The 20,249-nt window shown below is 47.6% G+C and overlaps 1 protein-coding gene across 1 annotated transcript in view; it reads right to left on the bottom strand.

The window, feature by feature from the left end:
• ITGA9 (integrin subunit alpha 9) overlaps window positions 1-20,249 on the bottom strand; it is a 508,591-nt gene that overhangs the window by 9,300 nt on the left and 479,042 nt on the right. The window contains 1 exon segment of the mRNA XM_066585284.1: window positions 14,273-14,392. Within this exon segment, the coding sequence (XP_066441381.1) occupies window positions 14,273-14,392 (120 nt within the window).

Genomic DNA, 20,249 nt, shown 5'->3' with positions numbered 1-20,249 from the left:
TTACTACTGGCGCCACTTATTATAGGGGTCACTATTACTACTGGGGCCACTTATTAAAGGGGTCACTATTACTACTGGCGCCACTTATTATAGGGGTCACTATTACTACTGGCGCCACTTATTAAAGGGGTCACTATTACTACTGGGGCCACTTATTATAGGGGTCACTATTGTCACTATTACTACTGGGGCCACTTATTATAGGGGTCACTATTGTCACTATTACTACTGGGGCCACTTATTATAGGGGTCACTATTGTCACTATTACTACTGGGGCCACTTATTATAGGGGTCACTATTACTACTGGGGCCACTTATTATAGGGGTCACTATTAGAGATGAGCGAACGTACTCGGATAAGCACTACTCGTCCGAGTAATGTGCTTTATCCGAGTATCTCTCTGCTCGTCTTGAAAGATTCGGGGAGCGCCGCGGAGCGGGGAGCTGCAGGGGAGAGCGGGGAGGAACGGAGGGGAGATCTCTCTCTCCCTCTCTCCCGCCCGCTCTCCCCTGCTCCCCGCCGCAACTCACCTGTCAGCAGCGGAGCGCCCCGAATCTTTCAAGACGAGTACAGCGGTACTCGGATAAGGCACATTACTCGAGCGAGTAGTGCTTATCCGAGTACGTTCGCTCATCTCTAGTCACTATTACTACTGGCGCCACTTATTATAGGGGTCACTATTACTACTGGGGCAACTTATTATAGGGGTCACTATTACTACTGGGGCCACTTATTATAGGGGTCATTATTGCTGGGGCCACTTATTATAGGGGCTCACTATTACTACTGGGGCAACTTATTATAGGGGTCACTATTACTACTGGGGCCACTTATTATAGGGGTCATTATTACTACTGGGGCCAGCAATATAGGGGGCCACTATTACTACTGGGGCAACTTATTATAGGGGTCACTATTACTACTGGGGCCACTTATTATAGGGGTCACTATTACTACTGGGGCCAGCAATATAGGGGGTCACTATTACTACTGGGGCCAGCTATTATAGGGGTCGCTATTACTACTGGGGCCACTTATTATAGGGGTCACTATTACTACTGGGACCACTTATTATAGGGGTCATTATTACTGGGGCCACTTATTATAGGGGGTCACTATTACTACTGGGGCCACTTATTATAGGGGTCACTATTGTCACTATTACTACTGGGGCCACTTATTATAGGGGTCACTATTGTCACTATTACTACTGGGGCCACTTATTATAGGGGTCACTATTGTCACTATTACTACTGGGGCCACTTATTATAGGGGTCACTATTACTACTGGGGCCACTTATTATAGGGGTCACTATTAGAGATGAGCGAACGTACTCGGATAAGCACTACTCGTCCGAGTAATGTGCTTTATCCGAGTATCTCTCTGCTCGTCTTGAAAGATTCGGGGAGCGCCGCGGAGCGGGGAGCTGCAGGGGAGAGCGGGGAGGAACGGAGGGGAGATCTCTCTCTCCCTCTCTCCCGCCCGCTCTCCCCTGCTCCCCGCCGCAACTCACCTGTCAGCAGCGGAGCGCCCCGAATCTTTCAAGACGAGTACAGCGGTACTCGGATAAGGCACATTACTCGAGCGAGTAGTGCTTATCCGAGTACGTTCGCTCATCTCTAGTCACTATTACTACTGGCGCCACTTATTATAGGGGTCACTATTACTACTGGGGCAACTTATTATAGGGGTCACTATTACTACTGGGGCCACTTATTATAGGGGTCATTATTGCTGGGGCCACTTATTATAGGGGCTCACTATTACTACTGGGGCAACTTATTATAGGGGTCACTATTACTACTGGGGCCACTTATTATAGGGGTCATTATTACTACTGGGGCCAGCAATATAGGGGGCCACTATTACTACTGGGGCAACTTATTATAGGGGTCACTATTACTACTGGGGCCACTTATTATAGGGGTCACTATTACTACTGGGGCCAGCAATATAGGGGGTCACTATTACTACTGGGGCCAGCTATTATAGGGGTCGCTATTACTACTGGGGCCACTTATTATAGGGGTCACTATTACTACTGGGACCACTTATTATAGGGGTCATTATTACTGGGGCCACTTATTATAGGGGGTCACTATTACTACTGGGGCAACTTATTATAGGGGTCACTATTACTACTGGGGCCACTTATTATAGGGGTCATTATTGCTGGGGCCACTTATTATAGGGGTCACTATTACTACTGGGGCAACTTATTATAGGGGTCACTATTACTACTGGGGCCACTTATTATAGGGGTCATTATTGCTGGGGCCACTTATTATAGGGGTCACTATTACTACTGGGTCAACTTATTATAGGGGTCACTATTACTACTGGGGCCACTTATTATAGGGGTCACTATTACTACTGGGGCCAGCAATATAGGGGGCCACTATTACTACTGGGGCCACTTATTATAGGGGTCACTATTACTACTGGGGCAACTTATTATAGGGGTCACTATTACTACTGGGGCCACTTATTATAGGGGTCACTATTACTACTGGGGCCACTTATTATAGGGGTCACTATTACTACTGGGGCCACTTATTATAGGGGTCACTATTACTACTGGGGCCACTTATTATAGGGGTCGCTATTACTACTGGGGCCACTTATTATAGGGGTCCCTATTACTACTGGGGCCACCAATATAGGGGGTCACTATTACTACTGGGGCCACTTATTATAGGGGTCACTAGTACTACTGGGGCCACTATTACTCTGTCACTTCAGACAAGTCTCAATGGCCCAATAATGTGTTGGGTCTCTTGTGTATTGGGGATGGTATAATGAGTGGCAGCATAAAGGCGAAGGCTCTCGCCCCCCTGTACCGGACTGCGTTGTGGTGATGAAGTGACTTGCTACATATTTATCAGATAAGATGTATCATTACTTTGTGAAAAGTTTAAATGACCCTGAAACATCAACAGAATCACTTAAACAATGCAGTTTGCTGACTGAACCCCCCGGGGACAGAGAGGATTACACCTCTGGGGCTCTGAGCAGACAAATCAATAGAAGCGGATGTGCAGAAACTGAGTAAATAAATTGGGAAGCCGATCCCAGAGCCGCGGATGACAGCAGCTTCCATCAGACCGCCGCACGTTTATATCTAACAAATAGAACATTTTTATTCCCCCCCCCCCCCCCATAAACGGCTCCGGCGCTCCTCTACAGACTACGCACACTGCCTAGGAAGGCATCCGCCAGCACTTCTGAGTAATGTGTTCTCATGTGGAGCGAGCTGGCATCAGATCTATGGTAAAAGAGGGCCTGGTTTTCCCAAAACCACATTCACAAAGTAAACTTACAGCCAACTATAATAACGCCCCACTCACTTCTGCCAAAGGTAAAGAATCCTATTTTTATGTATATATTGGAATGCCTTGGATGTACTAATATACTACATGTTCATTAATTGTCACACTAGAAACAATATAGATACACATCGTACTTTGTACTAGGAAAGACAAAAGCAAGAATTCTGTGAGGTTTTAGGCCTCATACACACTGCCATATTACGGATCCATGGGTTCTAGAACTGTAAGCTAGTGATTATAGGCTGCTAAGGGCACTTGCTATAATTCCATCTGCCTCAGTATGAAGTGCCTATAGGCGCTTTATCAACAACAAATTATAACATTTCAGTAATTACAAGGACTCTTTAAATGATGGCATCACTCTAAGACCTTAGGGACCATCATCAATCCTGAGAATGAAGTGGACAAAGTGTTGGCTTACTTATACTTCCACCTACTTGGATGTGCAGGGAACTGCTAGTGGCCCCAAGCACATGGAATTCCCCAAATAGTGGGTGGTCAGGATCCCATTGTGAGTCAACAATGTGATGCAGCAGCCAAAAAGGCAAACACAATTCTGGGATGTATTAAGAGAAGCATAGAGTCTAAATCACATGAGGTCATTATCACCCTCTACTCTTCCTTAGTCAGACCTCTTCTGGAATACTGTGTCCAGTTCTGGGCACCCCACTTTATAACAGACATAGACAAACTGGAGCAAGTTCAGAGAAGAGTTACCAAGATGGTGAGCGGTCTGCAAATCATGTCCTATGAGGAGCGGGTAAAGGATCTGGGAATGTTTAGCAGAAGAGAAGGCTGAGAGGAGACTTAATAGCTGTCTACAAATATCTGAAGGGCTGTCACAGTGCAGAGGGATCAGCCCTATTCTCATCTGTACAAGGAAAGACTAGAATGGGATGAAACTGAAAGGGAGGAGACACAGATTAGGTATTAGACAGTGAGGGGGATCAATGAGTGGAACAGGTTACCACGGGAGGTGGGGAGTTCTCCTGCAATGGGATGAAACTGAAGAGGAGGAGACACAGATTAGATATTAGACAGTGAGGGGATCAATGAGTGGGACAGGTTACCACGGAAGGTGGGGAGTTCTCCTGCAATGGGATGAAACTGAAGAGGAGGAGACACAGATTAGATATTAGACAGTGAGGGGATCAATGAGTGGAACAGGTTGTCACGGGAGGTGGGGAGTTCTCCTTCAATCGAAGTCTTCAGAGGCTGGACAGACATCTGTTTGGGATGAATTAGTGCACTGAGCAGGGGGTTGGACCCGATAACCCCGGAGGACCCTTCCAACTCTACTGTTCTATGATTCTTTGAATAGACTGTGACGGCCAGTGCGCTAAATCTGCACTGCAGAACTTTCATTCTCAGCAGTGGTGAGTGTTGTGCTACACGATGTGAATATCTCTTTAAACTAGTGCACACAATGACACATAATTAAAGCGGTCCTCCAGTCTGGGACAAACAAAGGTGGCCGCACCACTTCTCCGACTACCTTAAAGAAGAATAAGCTTCAGCAGCATCCAAGGTGCAAATTCAGAATCCAAAAGGTTTTATTTTCCCATCACAAAAAACAAGCAGGAAACGTTTCGGCCATGTTGGCCTTTGTCAATTTGCACCTTGGATGCTGCTGAAGCTTTTCCTTCTTTACGGTATACACTTCTTGTAGTGACAAGGATCCAGTCACTTTGCTTTGGCTATTGCATGCTGTATGCCCAGCCCCTGGTTGGGGTCTCACAATTTGTGCTGCTATCGGACTTTCTTCTTGGACACTTCTCCGACTACCTGATGCACACCACATTGGTACTACATCGGTAGTCTAAGATTCTACACTCTGCTTTGATTGGCCAGTGTTGCTTATATAAGCAGCATGAACAATCTTGGACTACTGATGCATTACCAATGCAGAATGTCCATCAGTTAGAGAAGATGCAGCCATCTTTGTTTGTCCGGGACTGGATGGTCGCTTTAATGCCTCGCCCTAAAAGTCCAAAAACTAAAGACAGGAACTGCAGCACTTAAGCACCAGCTAAATAGCTGTGGGAGACAAATAGCCAATCTGTGCACGCCTACCCGGACGTCGGACTCCAAATGTCCACAAATCAATGTATATAATTATGGAGGAAAGGCAGCAGAGTGGAATAGAGCTTCTTACCAGACGGGATTCATATAAGGACTTTTATTCGCTATCTACACTGAAAAGACATGACGTTTCGATCCCTACTGCTGTGATCTTTGTCAAGCATATGAGTAAAAGTAACAATAATGGAGACAGAAGAAATGAGCCCAAAGCCTTCCTCCCAAGGAACAAGAACGCAGTTGTGTCTATATTTTCTTTGCAGCCCCTTGCTCTGAGTTTTAGCCTCATGAATACAGCAGCGCCACATGCTAGGAGCCTCTAGGGAGGGACACAAAGTCCCAGCCGCTTCATGCTGTGGACCATAGTCACTCCTACTGTAAAGTGCCTCCATATGCACAAAGTCCATAACTTTATAATATCACATGATTTAATCTAGTAGCTGAATAATACCTGTATCCCAAAATAACCGTCCGCTCCCCAATGTAGGCACAGATACCGATCGTACGGGCACGGAAGGAATTCATTAAATAGCTAATGTTGAACATCCGGCATCGCAGATCTTCCATAAAATCTCAGTTTATTAAAGCACAACTCGAATTCATGGAATCAAATCTGAAGCACTGAACCGCCCAACGCATTTCTGACTATAAGTCATGGCTGATGATTCAGGACGTGGAGTCAGAAATGCGTTGGGCGGTTCAGTGCTTCAGATTTGATTCCATGAATTCGAGTTGTGCTTTAATAAACTGAGATTTTATGGAAGATCTGCGATGCCAAATGTTCAACAATGGCGCCAAAGCTCTCCGTGACAGATGAAGAGGACAAGACATTGCCCGGCTTCAGCATTATCCGAATCCCAGTATCTAAGGTTTAAAGGGTCCCGAACTGTTCAGACAACTCATGCTTAGATGGTAGCCATGATGACAAGTAACAAAACTGCAATTTACTTTATTAACCTGAAATGATGTTTTTGTGCTGAAAACTCCTTCTAAAGTGCCGCTCCCCCCGCCTGCAATAGTAAACACGGCCTATAGGCAAGAGTGAGACTGTTTCTGGAAAGGCAGCCCCTTTCGGTCCTGGCCACCCTTATGTGACGTGTGACAGGTATTTGAAAACAATTGTTTGCCGGTGAAGTGTTACTACTTGAACTCATGGATGACGGACCTTCTTCTTCTGCCAAGGCACCAAGCACCTTCATGTCCCACTGAATACAGCAGCCCTTGTAAATAGTGCTGCCATATGGGGGGCATGCAGCTGAAGATAACACTTAGTAAAAGTTCATCCAACTCTAAGCTAAAGACACCAATGTAACTATGGCTTCACCTGGACAGCGCCACCATTAAATCAGTGCGGCCGGCTGGGATTCACTATCACTCATTAATTGCTTCCAGGAATCAAAACAAGGAAATGAATGTTACAAGAAAATGAAGCAGGACGAAATCCACAAAGGCAAAATCAAGGAATGCATCTTGGAATGTCCGATTTTTCAGAAAGACATCAGCCAACGGAATTCAAGGGAATGCCAGAAGACATAGCAGGAGCAACTCTACGAGGGCTTCATAGCAGCACTACTAGATGTGTTTTAGTGGTATACGCTGTAATCTTAGCCCCCCTTTTCCCTGCTAAGACGTCCAGCTGTTTCCATACATTGGCTGCTTAGCTTCTAACACCTAATCTCAGTGTTTGCGTAACATCCTACCACAGTTATAGGCTTAGAGGAATCTGTGGTGTCTAACATCCCGAAAAACATCCAATCGAGCAGGGAGAAAATATCCAAATACATTCCTGAACTCCGCTAGAAGAAGGAGAGCAGCCGTCCCGGCAGTTAACCCCCCCGGTGTGCCCCCCTGAGAGTGTGGATGTCCCCTGGCACCCAGGGTCCGCTATCAATACATCAACTCCCTAAGTAGCCCAACCGTCACCCATGTATAACCATAAGGAAACAACACAAATGGAGAGCGACAAAGCATGACCCAGAGGGGAGCTCGCCTCGCAGGGGAAGCCTTGGTGCCCTTTTCACACCGGATGGAATTTTCCACATTCCAAACCACAAATTGTGGTAAATTCCACGACTCCATGCAGATTTTCCTGCGGAATGAACATGGCTTAAATCAGCCTGCAGTTCTGCAGCTAGCCCTGTGGATTTTCATGCGGAATTCCAATTCCACAGCAGCAAATTCTGCTGCGCCCCGGTGGAAATATTCCGCCCATGTAAAAGGGCCCATAGACTTCAAGCCTTGATTCCAAGTCGGATATCAGGTATTCAGATGTTCCATGGATGTAGTAAAGCACCATTTGACTCTTATGGCGTGAGGATAACTTTCTGGGCCAAGTTTGCTTTACATTTCAATAGACGTTCAATGTTTATTTTTGTGTTAAGATGACAATTTCTTTTCAATGGCTTAACAGGGTATTCCAGTGATATCCAGGGTGGGGATAACCAGCTGATCGTGGGAGTCTGACCACTGGAACCCCTATTGATTGCCAGAATGGGGTCCCATACCCCGCTTACAGACTGGCTAAATGAATCACATGCTCGGCCAGCACTCCATTCATTTGAATGGAAGTGCTGAAGGTAGCTGAGCTCAAGCAATCCGCTATCTCCGCTGCTCTAATCGAAATGAGTGGAGCACCAGAGATAGTCGAGCGCTTGAATTCGCCATTTTCGTCACTCCCATTGAAATAAATGATGTGGCTGAGCACGTGCGCTGCGGCTCCAAGCCTTCTGCCAGTCTCTCAGAGAGATCTGGGATCCATGTTCTCCTTAGTATGATCTCAGAGAGATCTGGGATCCATGTTCTCCTTAGTATGATCTCAGAGAGATCTGGGATCCATGTTCTCCTTAGTATGATCTCAGAGAGATCTGGGATCCATGTTCTCCTTAGTATGATCTCAGAGAGATCTGGGATCCATGGTCTCCTTAGTATGATCTCAGAGAGATCTGGGATCCATGGTCTCCTTAGTATGATCTCAGAGAGATCTGGGATCCATGTTCTCCTTAGTATGATCTCAGAGAGATCTGGGATCCATGTTCTCCTTAGTATGATCTCAGAGAGATCTGGGATCCATGTTCTCCTTAGTATGATCTCAGAGAGATCTGGGATCCATGTTCTCCTTAGTATGATCTCAGAGAGATCTGGGATCCATGTTCTCCTTAGTATGATCTCAGAGAGATCTGGGATCCATGTTCTCCTTAGTATGATCTCAGAGAGATCTGGGATCCATGTTCTCCTTAGTATGATCTCAGAGAGATCTGGGATCCATGGTCTCCTTAGTATGATCTCAGAGAGATCTGGGATCCATGTTCTCCTTAGTATGATCTAAGAGAGATCTGGGATCCATGTTCTCCTTAGTATGATCTAAGAGAGATCTGGGATCCATGTTCTCCTTAGTATGATCAGAATACCACTTTAAGAAAGTTATCAGGGTCAAATTAAACTTTGCTACATCATAAATCGTGTGCGCTTCTTCTTGTATGTAAAGCCAACCTAAACCATGACTGTGGGGGGCACATAAAACCCTAGAAGCTGTCACAGAAATATATAGAAAGCTGAACCTTTTTTTTTTGTTTTAGAACAACACAAAAGTTGTGAAGACGCACAAACCCTTGTAGTTCGCAATTCCAGTAAGCTATGGAATGAGGCTGCTTTCACAGGGGCGAGTGCGATAACGGACCAAGAAACCCAGCCTGGTATTGAGCTTACCAACGTGTGTTTTAGCCTCATGTCCATGGGCGGGTCTGGTTCCATGGGAAGGAGCCCCGCCGTGGAATCCCACCGTGCCAGCCGCATGAGGACATTACTTACCAGTCCGGTGCATGCGGGTCGTCCAGCGTCTACTCCGTGCATGTGGGTGTGGCTGCCCGACGTGGCACGCCCCCCGCACATGTGCAGTGGAGATTTTTTTTAATAAAAAACCTCCTGCCTTCTAGCGGACCCCCGCAGTGACAGTTCCAGGTGCGCCGCAGATCAGACGGCTTCTATTGCCTTCAATAGCAGGCGTCCCTGCGGGATCCACAGCAAAATAGAGCATGCTGCGATTTGTATTCCAGTCCAGAAGGTCCGCATTAATTAAGCTGCAGACTCCCATGATTTTCTATGGGTGACTTGAACTTCGGATCATCCGCGCGGGTGCCTCACGTGGATCCCGGAATTCAAACCTGCCCGTGGACATGAGCAAACCCGCAGATACGAGGTGTTCTTCATGCCAAACTGCCTCACATCACTTCCGGTGCTCACCTCACACACGTCGGAGGATTGGCAAGTATGTCCACTGATTTCACATGGCATGGGATGTCTTTGACTGTCCCGTTGAAAATAATGGGCATCGCATTCTGAGGGACGTGAAAAAACAGGACATATAGCGATTATATACCTCGCAGCAGCGCTCATGTGTATGACTCCATTCAAAAGAATACGGGCGGCATGGAGGCTCTGGTACCCCGTTGTACGGCCTCTAGCTTGGATACAGGATGTAATACGGGCGGGCATGGAGGCTCTAGTACCCTGTTGTACCACCTGTAGCTTGAATACAAGATGTGATACAGGAGGGCATTGAGGCTCTAGTACCCTGTTGTACCACCTCTAGCTTGGATACAAGATATGATATGGGCAGGCATGGAGGCCCTAGTACCCTGTTGTACCGCCTCTAGCTTGGATACAACATGTGATATAGGTGGGCATTGAGGCTCTAGTACCCTGTTGTACCGCCTCTAGCTTGGATACAACATGTGATATAGGTGGGCATTGAGGCTCTAGTACCCTGTTGTACCGCCTCTAGCTTGGATACAACATGTGATATGGGTGGGCATGGAGGCTCTAGTACCCTGTTGTACAGCCTCTAGATTGGACACCAGGTGTAATACGGGCGGGCATGGAGGCTTTAGTACCCTGCTGGGACACCTCTAGCTTGGATACAAGATGTGACATGGGCCGGCATGGAGGTTCTAGTACCCTGCTGTACCGCCTCTAGCTTGGATACTAGATATGATAAGGGAGAGCATGGAGGCATACAGGTTCTGTATAGTATCTTGCGGCATATCGCTCCACGTTTGCTGTAACTGAGCTTCTAGATCGTGCAAACGCGTAGGCTATCAAAGTTGGTGTCCCGCATGGTCCCATACATGTTCTATTGGTGATAAATCTGGCATAAAGCAGGCCATGGATGTGTGACAATGTTGAGGTGGCATTTCTGTGACCCCCTTGCTGTTTATGGCTGAGCATTGTTGTGATGGAAAATGCCCCTTGGAAGCCTCCATAAGACAAAACCCGTTACTGCAAGATGTCCCAACTATTTCACTGGGCTGTCATTGTCCCTCATACCACTACTAGGAGTGACCGACTATGATATGTGATGCCCCCCAGACCATCACACTAGCAGTGGGGGCAGTCTGCCACTCCCCAGAAAAGGCAGGATTGAGGTGCTACCCCCGGGTTCTCCAGACACAAACACGTCCGTCCAAACACTAATGAAAGACTGGCAGCATATGTGGTGCAAAAAACATCAACTGATGTACTTTACTCCTCTATAACACTAAAAAACAGCAACGTTTCGACTTAACCACGAGTCTTTGGATCTAGGATTTGGGCTCCATTCTGGCTTTGCATTGGGAAAACCCGCCTCGCTGGATACAGCTAACAGGTTTGTGCTGCTGAAAAAAAGAGACTGTGTATTACGAACACGGCCGTCATCAGCGCCCAAACTAAACCTGGATTCATCATTGAAGACAACGCGTTTCCACTCTGTAGTCCAGTTTTTATAGTTCACAACATCATCATTACAGGCTCCAGAAGGGCCTGTAACAATGGGGCTACCTGTCTCTGGATGTTGGAGCTGCTCGTGCTTGTCAGACGCTCCTCTCTACTGGTGGTCTGTAGGGGACATCCTGAGCCCGGTCACCCTGTGTGCCCCCATCCAGTGGTTCTAACACCTCCTAACAGTCTGGTCAGACGCTCCTCTCTACTGGTGGTCTGTAGGGGGCATCCTGAGCCCGGTCACCTTGTGTGCCCCCATCCAGTGGTTCCAACACCTCCTAACAGTCTGGTCAGATGCTCCTCTCTTATGGTGGTCTGTAGCGGGCGTCCTGAGCCCAGTTACCTTGTGTTCTCTCACACATCCATTGCTTCCAACACCTCCTAACAGTCTGGTCAGACAATCCTCTCTACTGGTGGTCTATAGGGGGCGTCCTGAGCCTGGTCACCTTGTGTGCTCTCACACATGCACTGGTTCTAACACCACCTAACAGTCTGGTCTGACACTCCTCTCTACTGGTGGTCTGTCGGGGGCGTCCTGAGCCTGGTCACCTTGTGTGCCCCCATCCGCTGGTCCCAACACCTCCTAACTGTCTGGTCAGACGCTCCTCTCTACTGGTGGTCTGTAGGGGGCGTCCTGAGCCTGGTCACCTTGTGTGCTCTCACACATGCACTGGTCCCAACACCCCCTAACAGCCTGGTCAGACGCTCCTCTCTACTGGTGGTCTGTCGGGGGCATCCTGAGCCCGGTCACCTTGTGTTCTATCACACATCCACTTGTCCCAACACCTCCTAACAGTCTGGTCAGATGCTTCTCTGTACTGGTGTTCTGTAGGTGGCGTCCTGAGCCCGCTCACCTTGTGTGCCCTCATCCACTGGTCCCAACACCTCCTAACAGTCTGGTCAGATGCTCCTCTCTACTGGTGCTCTCTAGGGGGCGTCCTGAGCTCAGTCACCTTGTGTGCCCCCATCCACTTTTCCCAACACCCCATAACATTCTGGTCAGACACTCCTCTCTACTCATGGTCTGTAGGGGGCATCCTGAGCCCGGTCACCTTGTGTGCCCTCACACATTCACTGGTCCCAACACCTCCTAACAGTCTGGTCAGATGCTCCTCTCTACTGCTGGTCTACAGGGGAAGTCCTGAGCCCGGTCACCTTGTGTGCCCTAATCCACAGGTCCCAACACCCCATAACAGTCTGGTCAGACACTCCTCTCTACTGGTGTTCTGTAGGGGGCATCCTGAGCCTGGTCACCTTGTGAGCTCCCATTCACTGGTCCCAACACCTCCTAACAGTCTGCTCAGACATTCCTCTCTACTGGTGGTCTGTCGGGGGCGTCCGGAGCCCGGTCACCTTGTGTCCTCACACATCCACTGGTCCAAACAGCTCCTAACAGTCTGGTCAGACGCTCCTCTCTATTGGTGGTCTGTAGGGGGAGTCCTTAGCCCGGTCACCTTCTGTGTCCCCAACCATTGGTTCCAACACTCCCTAACAGTCTGGTCAGATGCTCCTCTCTACTGGTGGTCTGTAGGGGGTGTCCTGAGCCTGGTCACCTTGTGTGCCCCCATCCATTGGTCCCGACACCTCCTAACAGTCTGGTCAGACGCTCCTCTCTACTGATGGTCTGTAGGGGGCATCCTGAGCCCAGTCACCTTGTGTGTCCTCACACATCCACTGGTCCCAACACCTCCTAACAGTCTGGTCAGACGCTCCTCTCTACTGGTAGTCTGTAGGGGGCGTCCTGAGCCCGGTCACCTTGTGTGCCCCCATCCATTGGTCCCGACACCTCCTAACAGTCTGGTCAGACGCTCCTCTCTACTGATGGTCTGTAGGGGGCATCCTGAGCCCAGTCACCTTGTGTGTCCTCACACATCCACAGGTCCGAACACCCCATAACAGTCTGGTCAGACACTCCTCTCTACTGGTAGTCTGTAGGGGGCATCCTGAGCCCAGTCACCTTGTGTGTCCTCACACATCCACTGGTCCCAACACCTCCTAACAGTCTGGTCAGACGCTCCTCTCTACTGGTAGTCTGTAGGGGGCGTCCTGAGCCCGGTCACCTTGTGTGCCCCCATCCACTGGTCCCAACACCCCCTAACAATCTGGTCAGACGTTCCTCTCTACTGATGGTCTGTAGGGGGGTCCTGAGCCCAGTCACCTTGTGTGCCCCCATCCTCTGCTTCCAATACCCCCTAACAATCTGGTCACACGCTCCTCTCTACTGGTAGAACTGTAGGACGGGTCTGCAGCAAAATGATAACTTCTTCTGGCGGCCTCATTATTTTTTGACAAAGAGTGTATAATGTTTTATGCATTTTTCGGCAATGCTAAACTTTCATTTTATTCTCAAGCCTGCTGCTCAACAGGCAAGCAACACTGGGCTTCTGTAGTATAACCCAATGACAGCTTAGGCTGCTTTCACACTCCATTTTTAGTGTCTTTTGGAGGTATACATCAGAAGGATGTCCTGACATGTACCATCGATCAATGGCATAGAGTGGCATGCATTGACCGTAGGCTACCATGTGAAAAAACTGTAAATTATATATTTTTTTACTGCATGTCTTTGTTACTCCTTACACCAGGGTACAGATGACCTATGGAGGCCTAAAAGAGACACTTCTGGCCTCTAGTCAACGAATGGTTGTCTTTGCCTATGGATACAAGTTTGAAAGATATTACAAAGTGCAGTGTGAAAGCAGCCTTACTGAGTGGTAAGAGCAAACACTTCAGTCTGTGCCATGTATATAAAGCATATTCAGTATGTCAACCTGTAGAATCCCGAGACTACAACTATACAGAAGTCTAAAACAATAATAAAACTAGATGCATTAGGAAAAGACTGCAGTTCATCTGTAAATTTAGAGAATATAAAAAGCACCATTTTAATATGTACTAATCCAGGCAGCATCGTGCATTCTAACACCCATCCTGGAATGACCTGAAGGAGCCGCTCACTTGAGACAAGCCTGTGGTTAATTTCATCAAGACATCACAAACTAAAGGAGAGAACCACTTCACGTAAATCCAAGCTGTTCTCGATGGAGATGTTGTATAATCGGTCCAGGATAGTCGCTTGTAATTACTGCTCCTTCCATGTAACTTACCTTCCACAGCAGTACAGCCAGCAACAGAAATATGAGGATCCCAACGAGTAAGCTGATGGCAATGATCCAACCCACCACATAACCACGTGGTTCTTGGTTATGTAAGGCCTCAAAGACCACCTGTAGAGAGATAGAAATGGCAAAGTGTGGTGAGAACAGATCTCACTAACGTACATGTAAGGCTGTGTTCACATACATTGACCTTCAGCGTGTACTCAAGGAAAACTCCCGACATACACGCTAAACATGTCCACAGGGCTCCATAACGGCTTCCATCTGGTGGGTATTATATCACAAAAACAAACCCAGAAGGGAAGGTGTAGTAGACTGCGCTACTCCGATCGGAGAGTCCAGGAAAATACGTATGCTTTATACCCCGCTTTCCCCAAAATAAGCCCTAGCTGCACTACATAAACAAAAAAACAAACAATACATTAGCTAGCAGGCTCGGTCCAGGTCCCTCCCACTGCTCTCCGGAGTTCCATCGCGCTTCCTGCAGTCCTCGGTCGCCCATAGAAGGTTGCTTCCTGGTTACAGGATTCATGAATCCCACCTCCAGGAAGCGATAGCTCTGATTGGTGCTCGAGCACTGCTCAACCAATCAATGCAACACTTGATAAACCAATGCGATGGCTGTCATTGATTCATCCAACCCTGCACTGATTGGCTGAGCACTGCCCAAAATACTAATCAGAGTGATCGCTTCCTGGAGGCGGGATTTATGATACCTGTAACCAAGAAGTGATCTTCTGTGGGCGGCCGAGGACTAACAGAGCTCCGGAGAGCAGCAGTAGGGCCTGGACCGACCCTGCTAGGTAAGTATAATAAGACATTCCCTAAAAATAAGCCCTAGCGCCTCTTTGGTGGCAAAAATGAATATAAGACAGGGTCTTATTTTGGGGTAAACCAGGTGCATATACATTATTTTTAGCGTGGCAGCCTATGGGTGAAGGATATCACCGTAGGACATCCATTAAATATGGATGCCATTATATCTTCTGGGTGACAGATATGTTAAGTCACCCACAGGCTATAATGCATAGATTTAACAGATATGTCATGAAATGGTATTGAAAAGCTGATGATGCCTTGGTAAATGCATGCCATTATGGCCTACGGGTGCCCGCTGCCACTCTTAGGCATCCGTCACAACCTCGATTTCAGGGGGAGTTTGGAATTTGCTCAGTATACAAAAACACTGTGAGCACAGTCCAAAGCTCAGCTCCTGCTGTGCGCCTCCTATGGGACAATAACCCCCACTCTCCGGCCCGCATTGTATGATTTGTCTCATGGAAGGTTAGAACGCTGAACTATTAATTCACACAAAAACAACAATTCATTCTGTTCCCATTATTTATCGCTACTCCACATCCCAGGAATCGGCAATTCAAAAGACTCATTTGAAACAAATCCCAGTGCATATGGTAAAACAATAAAGAAGGTGTGGCTCCCCCAAGAGGACAATGACTGGAACGGCACCCACTTCACTGCCAGGTACGAACATTCCAGATCATTCCATCCTGCATCCAGAACGGCTTTTACGGCTCCTGCAGGCTGTGCAAACATTTCCATCCATATAATCGGAGCTCCGGAACGCGGCGTCTAGTTTTACTGACATTCCTATAGATCCTAGACGGATATCCCATATGTGCCTTTTATACCTGTACCTCTCTGCTGCCTATATGTTTTATGGGGGACAGGTGTCGCTCACCTTTGTAGCATATGATAAAGCATACAGCATCCTGTATCCTAACGGCTAACCCCGTGCAGCAGGTTCTACTACAGAGACTACTATGTGAAAGATGCAGGCATGTGGGAAAAATGCTGCAACGTAAGAAGGCTTTCAAACATAGAAGGGTTAATGGCTTATTTTTGTCAATTAACAAAATGCAAAGTAAATGAACAAAAGAAATCTAAATCAAATCTGTATTTGGTGTGACCGCCTCTTGCCTTCAAAACAGCATCAATTCTTCTACATACACTTGCACAGAGTCAGGAATATTGTAGGGTTATAGTCAGGAGTACGATTCCCCAATTAGGACAAACATACGAAATAATGATCACCATTTTTATATGCAGGTTGGAACACAGTAATTAACAATCAGAAACAGCTGTGTAGGGGGCTTAAAACTGGGCAAGGAGCAGCCAAACTGCTACAACAAAGGTGAGGTTGTGGAAGACAGTTTCTTGCCAAAGTCTTCTCCTCCATGTGCGAGTTTCATGTCGCAGGTCAGACACCACGGCAAGACTGAGCGCAGCAACAAGACAAGTAATACTGCATACATACAGCAAGGTTTCTCCCATACAAAGATTTCACAGCAGACTGGAGGTTCAAGAAGTGCTGTTCAAGTTCTTTTGAAGAAGCACACAAAAATGGGGAAACATTTAGGACTGTAGACATAGTGGTCGGCCAGGTAAACCTAGTGAAGTAAATGAAAGACATCGTGCTTACTTCCCTTAGAAATCAGAAGATTCCCAGTTGTGCCATCAGGTCATAACTAGCAGAAACTAGTGGACCCAGGTACATCCATCTACTGTTTAGAGGTCTGTCCAGAAGTAGTCTCCATGGAAGAAATGGCCAAAAAGTCACAGCTTCAATGTACAAACAAGGCCAAGCGACTCAACTATGCACAAAAACATAGGAACTGGGATGCAGAAAAAATGTCAGCAGGAGCTCTGGATAGAGGAGTCAAAATGTGAAATATGTGGCTGTAACAGAAGGCAGTTTGTTCATTAAAGGTGCTGGAGAGCGGAACAATGATGAGTGTCTGCAGGCAGCAGTGAAGCATGGTGGAGAGTGGTACAATAATGAGTGTCTGCAGGCAGCAGTGAAGCATGGGGGAGAGCGATACAATAATGAGTGTCTGCAGGCAGCAGTGAAGCATGGTAGAGAGTGGTACAATAATGAGTGTCTGCAGGCAGCAGTGAAGCATGGGGAGAGCGGAACAATAATGAGTGTCTGCAGGCAGCAGTGAAGCATGGTGGAGAGTGGTACAATAATGAGTGTCTGCAGGCAGCAGTGAAGCATGGGGAGAGCGGAACAATAATGAGTGTCTGCAGGCAGCAGTGAAGCATGGTGGAGAGTGGTACAATAATGAGTGTCTGCAGGCAGCAGTGAAGCATGGGGAGAGCGGAACAATGATGAGTGTCTGCAGGCAGCAGTGAAGCATGGTGGGGAGCGGTACAATAATGACTGTCTGCAGGCAGCAGTGAAGCATGGTGGAGAGCAGTACAATAATGAATGTCTGCAGGCGGCAGTGAAGCATGGTGGAGAGTGGTACAATAATGAGTGTCTGCAGGCAGCAGTGAAGCATGGTGGAGAGTGGTACAATAATGAGTGTCTGCAGGCAGCAGTGAAGCATGGTGGAGAGCGGTACAATAATGAGTGTCTGCAGGCAGCAGTGAAGCATGGTGAAGAGCGGTGCAATAATGAGTGTCTGCAGGCAGCAGTGAAGCATGGTGGAGAGCGGTACAATAATGAGGGTCTGCAAGCAGCAGTGAAGCATGGTGGAGAGCGATACAATAATGAGGGTCTGCAGGCAGCAGTGAAGCATGGTGGAGAGCGGTACAATAATGAGCGTCTGCAGGCAGTAGAGAAGCATGGTGGAGAGCGGTACAATAATGAGTGTCTGCAGGCAGCAGTGAAGCATGGTGGAGAGCGGTACAATAATGAGTGTCTGCAGGCAGCAGTGAAGCATGGTGAAGAGCGGTGCAATAATGAGTGTCTGCAGGCAGCAGTGAAGCATGGTGGAGAGCGGTACAATAATGAGGGTCTGCAAGCAGCAGTGAAGCATGGTGGAGAGCGATACAATAATGAGGGTCTGCAGGCAGCAGTGAAGCATGGTGGAGAGCGGTACAATAATGAGCGTCTGCAGGCAGTAGAGAAGCATGGTGGAGAGCGGTACAATAATGAGTGTCTGCAGGCAGCAGTGAAGCATGGTGGAGAGCGGTACAATAATGAGCGTCTGCAGGCAGCAGTGAAGCATAGTGGAGAGCGATACAATAATGAGGGTCTGCAGGCAGCAGTGAAGCATGGTGGGGAGCGGTACAGTAATGAGTGTCTGCAGGCAGTAGAGAAGCATGGTGGAGAGCGGTACAATAATGAGTGTCTGCAGGCAGCAGTGAAGCATGGTGGAGAGTGATACTTCTTCCAGAAGGTCAACCATCTTTGCAGCCTCCACCAATCTGGGCTTTATGGCAGAGCGCCTACAGACAAACCTCTCCTCATTAAGAAAAAAAAAAGCCACCTGGAGTTTATCAAAAGGCACCTAAAGACTCTCAGACTGTGAGAAACCGGATTCTCTTCTCTGATGAAACCAAGATTGTACTTTTTGGCCTTAATTTATGCCTGAAGGAAACCAGGCACTGCTAGTCACCTGCCCAATATCATCCCCACAGTACAGCATCGTGGTGGCAGCATCACATGGGGGGGGGTATTTCAGCGGCTGGGACACAGAGAATGGTTAATGTAAAGCTGATGGAGCAGAGTACAGAGTTAATGACCACCAGATCCAGAGCACAAGGGACCTCTAACCGGGCACAAGGGTCACCTTCCAACAAGACAATGACCCAAGAATACAGCCAAGACAACACAAGAGGGGCTTAGGGACAAATTGCCTGCCCAGACAGCGTCCTGAACACCACTGGGGAGACCTGACTATGGCTGTCCACAGATGGCCCCCATCCAACCTGACACAGGTAAGTAATTCCCCAAATCCAGGGGTGCAAACCTTGTGGCATGATGCCCAAGAAGACTGGAGGCTGGATTCGCTGCCAAAGGGGCTCCGACTAATACCGAGTACAGGGGTGTGAATACTTATGTCACGGACAAATGGTAGTTTGTCATTTTTTTACATTTACAAAGATTTCTAGCATTCTGCTGCCACTTCATCATTATGGGCTTCTGGGTGCAGAATGATGGGGAAAACATTATTTTTTTGAATGTAATTATTTAGTCATTTATATATGACACTGGTCCGTCAGGTTTAGCCTTCAGTGTACAGTTCTCTGCAGCCCTTAGTGTTGTGGCGCGGCTCCGACTGACCAACCAGGCGATTCTGATGCCAACACTATCTACAAGGGCTGCTGATGTATTCTGCTGGCCTCAATACATATGGACCACCAATATAATGTAATTAAGTAATTAAAGGGCCACTGTGGTGATTGGTTCTCATTCGTTAGGTTACTAGTCCCCCAGTATAAGCTGGCTAGTGTTACATTGGTTAGATATTCCTTTCTACCAACAATCCCTGGAATCCTCCTTCTCAGGTGGATCCGGTGATCTCATTGTGACTGCCTGACATTTACTTGTTTTTGGGCTCTCTCTTTTCATTCACCACAATTCCTGTTTGGGGAGGCTGCATGGACTGTACCGGCTCTTCACGGGGACACAGAAACTCCTATCACAGTAACTGCTGATGATTAGAGTCTCCCGTCACACAATTATAATGAAAGACATGATAGTTCATCCTCCTTCACTATATACTCCTGGTCTTTAGCTTATTTAGGAAAATATAGAGAGAAATGATAACTACAGTGTCCTCTCAACAGACAGAGATGGTATTGGCTCTAGCTGGTTATGTACTGCTGTGCTGATGCATTATGGGATTGATAGCACACCACGGAATAAAAGAGCAGAGGGAATCTAAAAATCAAGATTGCATTTGATATATATCAGACAGGGGGCTGCACTGCAATATACAGAGGTGACCTGCCGAGTACGAATGACAATCAGGTGAGGGGGCAGGGATGGGAAATGTGTTCTCCCTGGAGTGGCCGCAGTAACAGGGCACGACTGGCGTATGTTATGTGTCCAGCAGTCCCGTGGCGCCGAGCCTGAAGTCTTACTGTTGTATTAATATTATTTACATTTTTGCCGTGACTTTTATTACATCCGCCTCTCCCAAGCCGCGCCGTCCGTAGAAACAGATACAAGCAGTCTGCTTGGCTGGGGTGCAGGTAGTAACTCCGTGGAGGC

This window comes from Eleutherodactylus coqui, chromosome 12, assembly GCF_035609145.1.
Source record: "Eleutherodactylus coqui strain aEleCoq1 chromosome 12, aEleCoq1.hap1, whole genome shotgun sequence".
NCBI classification, from domain to species: Eukaryota; Metazoa; Chordata; class Amphibia; order Anura; family Eleutherodactylidae; genus Eleutherodactylus; species Eleutherodactylus coqui.
The sequence above is the reverse complement of the archived record's forward strand: the minus strand, read 5'-3'. Positions and strand labels throughout refer to the sequence as shown.